General features: G+C 56.4%; 1 protein-coding gene across 1 annotated transcript; it reads right to left on the reverse strand.

Moving 5' to 3' along the window:
* Window positions 1-1,123: 1,123 nt before the first annotated feature.
* LOC120394428 lies at window positions 1,124-6,241 on the reverse strand. The gene is made up of 3 exons (XM_039518658.1): window positions 6,186-6,241; window positions 5,841-5,962; window positions 1,124-2,333 (listed from the first exon to the last, which is right to left on the reverse strand). The coding sequence occupies exons 1-3, from the start codon at window positions 6,195-6,197 to the stop codon at window positions 1,604-1,606; spliced, it is 864 nt and encodes a 287-aa protein (XP_039374592.1). The 5' UTR covers window positions 6,198-6,241; the 3' UTR covers window positions 1,124-1,603.
* Window positions 6,242-6,457: the final 216 nt, after the last annotated feature.

Genomic DNA, 6,457 nt, shown 5'->3' on the forward strand with positions numbered 1-6,457 from the left:
ACAGACAGAGACATGAGTCCAAGGACTGCTCTGAAGCTTTATTGGTGTCGATCATATGACAGAGAAAATGTATCTGCTGGCAGGGCCGTCCTTAGCCATAGGCAGAACAGGCAGCCGCCTAGGGCACCACTAGGTCTGGGGGCACCGCTCTGCCGGGAGCCCGGACAGATGGGAAGCAGTGGAGCACGGAAGAGCAGGCTGCTGGGTCCTAGAGAGAGTCGAATGCAGCACAGTCTGAGGGAGGGGATTGGCTGCTGGGAAGTCTCTGGGAAGGGGAGGGAGGAGGAGTGGGGAAGGAACTCACCTGTGAGTGTGACTTTTTCCCCTGGCAGGAGGTGAGGCAGGCTCCGTGGCTCTGGCAGTATCTTTTGTTGTCCCCCATAATGTCCATTCTTCTCCCCCCCTGCCCCATGGAGCACCCGCCCTTTCTCTCTCCCAGGGCTGGGTTGGGTGAGGTGCTGGGGGCCGGGGGAGGCTGGCTGGCTGCCTGCTGAGGAATGAAAGTGAAAGTAACTCACTTCCTCAGTAGGCAGCCAGGATTGGAATGGTCACACAGGGCTGGGCTGGGAATAGCCAGATAGCATGTGCGAAAAATCAGGACGCGGGTTGGGGTAGGGTGAGCAGATATCCCACTTTTATAGGGACAGTCCTAATTTTTGGGTCTTTTTCTTATATAGGCTCCTATTCCCCCCCACCACCTGTCCTGATTTTTCACACTTGCTCTCTGGTCACCCTAGGTGGGGGTAATTGGTGCCTATATAAGACAAAGCCCCAAATATTGGGACTGGCCCTATAAAATCAGGACATCTGGATCTGGTCACCCTAGCTGGGGAACACCTCTCTCCTCCGGACTGGCAGTGATCCATCTCATCCAGAGGGAGCTGCACAGGGCAGGATGAGCTCCAGTGGTTCCATGGGTGCCCTGTCCCTGAGATCAGATGCTATGCTAACTTCACCGTGGTCCATTGGGCTGGCAGTGGTGCCCATTGGCGTGTGATCGGACCTGAGAGTTTGCTGCTGCTGTTGCCACTCTGCACCCCAAGAGGTGGATTTTGGGGTCCTGCAGTTTTCCACCTATCTCCTCCTCTACTGCAGCTGTTGGACCAGCAGGCTGGGGGGTGAACTAAGCATGAAAGCAGTGCTGTGTTGCCATTTATATTGTCATTTAACACCCTAACAGGGGCACCAGTTTAATAAGCCTGCCTAGGGCACCATAAATCCTAAGGACGGCCCTGTCTGCTGGACTAGGAAAGGCGGGCAAATTTTTAGGGGAAATCCAGGGCCCACATATTAGGGGCATGGGAACCCTGGAAATGAGATATATAGAGAAAGGGAGAAAAGATCACAGGGCAAACACAGTGCCCAGATACTAAGAGATGGGCACCTTGAAATGAGAGAGCGACATAGAAGGAGACGTATGTGAGAGACATGGACAGCTGGGCTGACAGATCGATGGGCTGATGGATGAGTGTGTTGACAGATGGGTTGAAGGATGATGGACAGATTGGTTGACGGATGGATGGGTTGACAGACAGATGGGTTCATGGATGGACAGATGGATTGAACGATGGATGGGCTGGTTGTTGATTGATTGCATTGCAGCTTACAATCTCCTCCCAACTTGGCATCTGCCCCCCTGGGCTGCTTTCGGGGCTGGGTTTTTCACTGCTGTTAGGCAGGAGTTCTTGTTGACATCCTTCTCTTTGCAGCTGTGGCAGCCCTGGTCATCGCACTGGTACATGGGCACATTACAGAGCGTTTGCCATGAGTTCCATACAAACTGCTTCCCCCGCCCTCTGTCTTGGCCGAAAACCTCCTTGAAGGCCAAGGCGCGGCGGTCTTCATCTATGGCACCAAAGATCCCGTCCATGAGTTGCTGGATGCGGTGGTCGTCCTTCAAGCTGAGGCAGGTGCCCAGGCAGGGAGCGAAATAGGTGAAGAAGACAAAGCAGCGGTTCCAGCCGCATGGGTTGTTCAGAAACCACTTGGTGTAGCGGTTGCTACCAAACCATTCTGCCAAGGCTTGGGTCACGCAGCACTTGTTCTGGCCTCGGGCCTTGTCCAGGAGGCGGGAGACGGAACTCACGTTGTTCTGGTCCAGACGGAACATCAGCCACTCAGAGTGCAGGGAGTGGTTGTCACTTTTGTTGGGTTTGGCGGCGACGGTGTGATTCCCCTCGTACAGATGATCTGTCTTCAGAGTGCTTTGCATCATCTGGAGCTCAGTCACGGGCAGGTGCTTCTGTAGCTTCTTTAGGTTGGTGCCTTGGCACACAGACTGCGGCAAGGAGATGGCCACCGCATACTGAACGATGGGGGGGGGAGGGCGATACCTGGAGGAGAGGGGGCAGGGCAAGTGTGAGCCACGGGGAAATCACACACTGAGCACGGGGTTAATGAGCATGAACTGTGCAAACACCTGCACAGCCCACAAACATTCATCCTCCCCCTGCACCTCCAGAAACTCCTGTCACAGCTCTACTTGTGGCACCTTAAAGACTAACAAATTTATTTTAGCATGAGCTTTCGTGAGCTGCAGCTCACTTCTTCGGATGCATAGAATGGAACACACAGACAGGGGATATTTATACATACAGAGAACATGAAAAGGTGGAAGTATGCATACCAACAGGAAGAGTCTAATCAATTGAGATGAGTATGCATACTTCCACCTTTTCACGTTCTCTGTATGTATAAATATCCCCTGTCTGTGTGTTCCATTCTATGCATCCGAAGAAGTGAGCTGCAGCTCACGAAAGCTCATGCTAAAATAAATTTATTAGTCTTTAAGGTGCCACAAGTACTCCTGTTCTTTTTGCAGATACAGACTAACACGGCTGCTACTCTGAAACCTGTCACAGCTCTGGGCCCCATCTCCCCCCTGCACCCCCAGAATCACCCCTCCCATCTTGGGGTCTTGTGTCCCTCCTGCTTCCTCAGAGCTTCTCTATCTCCTGGGGATGGCATAGGGGGTGAGGGACAGGAGGTGAGAAAGCAGGGCTCACTCCTCCCATCTTGCGACTCCATCTCCCCACCAGCACACCCAGAATCACCCCTCCCAGCTCAGGGCCCCATCAACCACTGAAGCTCCAGAATCCCCACTCCCAGTGGGGGGGATCCATGTCCCCTTAACACCAAGGATCATTCCTCCCAGGTTGGGATCCATCTACCCCTGCACTCCCTGCATAACCCCCTCACAGCTCTGGGCTCCATCTCCCCATGAACCCCCATAATCACCCCTCCCAGCTATGGGCTTCATCTACTCCCTGCAACCACAGAATAACCCCTCCCAGCTCATGGCTTCACCTCTCCCTGAATCCCCAAAATCAGCCCTCCCAGCTTGGGCTCCATCTCCCCCTGAACCTGCAAAATCACCCCCTTACAGCTCAGGGTCCCATCTTCCTCTGTACCCCCAGTATCACCCTCCCAGCTCGGGCTCCATGTCCCCCCCCCCTGCACTTCCAGAATCACTCCCTCCATCTCTGCCTGCACCCTGAGAATCACCGTTCCCAGCTCCATCTCCATGTGCCCCAGAACCCCAGAATCACCTCTCCCACATTGGGCTACATTTCCCTCTGCATCCCCAGAATCACTCCTCCCAGCTCAAGCTCCATGTCCTCCCTCAACCTTCCCAGACCCCCATTCCTGTCCAGGGTTTCATCTCTCCCCACAACCCCAAGAACCACCCTCATAGCTCTGGGCTCCATCTCCCCTGGCACCCCCACGGTAACCTCTCAGGTCAGGCTTCATCTCCTCCTGAACACCAAGAATCACCCCTGCCAGTTCACGGCTTCATCTCCTCCTGAATAACCAGAATCATCCGTTTCCAACTGCAGCCTCCATCTCCCCCTATCTCCCAAGAATCACCCTCCCAGCTCGATGCTCTATCTCCCCCTGAAGCCCCAAAATCATCCCTCTCATCTCGGGCTCCATCTCCCCCCAGAACCACTCCTAAAAGCTCCAGGCCCCATCTCCCCCTGCATCCCTAGAATCACCCTCTCAGCTCAGGGTTCCATCTCCCCCCTACACACCCAGAATAACCCCCTCATAATTCTGTCTCCATCTCCCCCCTGCACCACCAGAATCACCTCTCCAGCTTGGGCCCTATCTCCTACTGTACTCCCAGAATCATCCCTTCCAACTCAAGGCTGCATCTCCCCTTACCTTCCCAGAATCACTCTCCCAGCTCTGGACTCCATCTCCCCCCTGAAACCTCAGAATCATTCCTCCCAATTTGGGGCACCCCTCCATCTCCACCTGTACCCCCAGAATAACCAGAATCACCCCTGCAGGTTGGGATCCATCTACCCCTGTAACCCCGAATCAACAAGCTATGGGCTACATCTCCTCCCTGAACCCCAAGATCATCCTCTCAGCTCTGGGCTTCATCTTCCCCTGCACCGCCAAAATAACCCCTCCCATCTCGGGGCCCCATCTTCCTTTGTACCTGAAGAATCACCCTCTCAGCTCATGGCTCCATGTCCCCCCTGCACTCCTAGAATCACCTCTCCCGGCTCAGGCTTCATCTCCCTCCACAACCCCAAGAATCAGGGCTGGCTCCATACCCCAGTGCGCCAAGCGCGCGCGTGGGGCGGCATTTTGCCAGCAGGGCGGCAGGCAGCTCCGGCGGACCTTCCGCAGTCATGCCTGCGGGAGGTCCACTGGAGCCGCAGGACCAGCGAACCTCCCGCAGGCATGACTGCGGAGGGTGTGCTGGTCCCGCAGCTCCGGTGGACCCCCCGCAGGCATGACTGTGGTATCTCCACTGGAGCCGTGGGACCAGCGGTCCCTCTGCAGGCACGTCTGCAAGAGGTCCCTCGGAGCCGCGGGACCGGCGACCGGCAGCGCGCCCCCTGCGGCATGCCACCCTGCTTGGGGCGGCCGGATTCCTAGAGCCAAGAATCATCCCTGCCAGCACTGGGCTCCATCTCCCCCTCAACCCCCAGAATCACACCCTCCCAGGTTGGGCCCTGTGTCCCCCCTCAATGCCCCAGAATCACCCCTTCCAACTCAAGGCTCCATCTCCTCCTACCTCCCCAGAATCATCCTCCCAGCTCAGACTCCATCTACCCCCTACACTCCCAGAATAGCCTACTCCAAGCTCTGGCTTCCATCTCCCCCTGCACCCCCAGAATAAACCCCTCACAGCTCTGGGCCCCATCTCCTCCTGTAGCCCCAGAATCAGCAAGCTATGGGCCCCATCTGTCTCCTGCACTCGGAGACTCATTCCCTCACAGCTTGGGGCTCAATCTCTTTCTGCATCCACAGAATCACTGTTCCCGCTTGGTCTCCATGTCCCCTGCATCCCCAGAATCACCCCCCTGCTCAAAGCAGGACCAATTTCCAACTAAATCATCCCAGCCAGGGCTTTGCCAAGCCTGACCTTAAAAACCTCTAAGGAAGGAGATTCCACCACCTCCCTAGGGAACACATTCCAGTGCTTCACCAGTTTTTCCTAATATTCAACCTAACCTCCCGCATTGCAACTTGAGACCATTACTCCTTGTTCTGTCATCTGCTACCACTGTACTCACTGGGCGGTGCTCCGAGTCTTCAGCTGCACCCCCAGAATCTCCCCCTCACAGCTCGGGGTCCATCTCCCCCCTGCTCCCCAAAATAACCTGTCCCAGCTATGCATTACATCTCCCCTGCACCTCCCCAAACACCCCTCCGAGCTCTAGGTTCCATCTCCACCTGCATCCCCTGAATCACCAGTTCTGAGGCAGTGGCTCTAGCTAACCCTGTGATACCAGCAGACACTAGGGGTCGCTGCTGTTCCCTTTGTGGCTAGTGGTGTGGGGCAGGACCAAGGCGTCTCCGCTCCCAGGCCAGACACTTACTGGTGGACGTAATCCACGATCGTTTTGAGCGCGTCCGGGTTGATGCTCCCGGTGGTCTCTGGCCCAAAGCAGAGGAGAAGGGGCAGCAGCAGGAGTCTAGCCTTGGGCATCCATCCTGGCACCTGCACAAGACCCCACAGTGTCAGCTCCCCTGAGTCTGGAGCACAGACCCAGAGACCCCCAACCCACATCTCCTGGCCCTGGCCCCTGCTGTGCTACCAGCAGTGGGACCCCCTGGGGCAGGAGGGAATCACCAGTGTTACCATGGGGCAGGAGGAGGTGAAGGGGTAGGGGCCTTCCCAGGATTTCTATGGGGCAGGACGAGATGGAGCAGGGGGTACTCACCATGGTTTTCATGGTGCAGGAGTAGGAGGTGCCGTCACTCACTGACAGAGGCTCACACCAGATCCCCAGTGATGGGCTCTCAGCTCCCAGCCTCTCTCTTTATAGCTGCATTCCCCACCCCTGCACTGGAGGTGGGGCCAGGGCCGGCCTTAAGCCGATTTGCCCGATTCCCCCGTATTGGGCCCCGCCCCTGAGAGGACCCCGCAGTGCAGAGTCTCTCCCGGAAGCAGCAGCTGTTGCTAGGCAACTAGAGACGCTGGCCGGCTGAGGCA

This window comes from Mauremys reevesii, unplaced genomic scaffold, assembly GCF_016161935.1.
Source record: "Mauremys reevesii isolate NIE-2019 unplaced genomic scaffold, ASM1616193v1 Contig58, whole genome shotgun sequence".
In the NCBI taxonomy this organism is placed as follows: domain Eukaryota; kingdom Metazoa; phylum Chordata; order Testudines; family Geoemydidae; genus Mauremys; species Mauremys reevesii.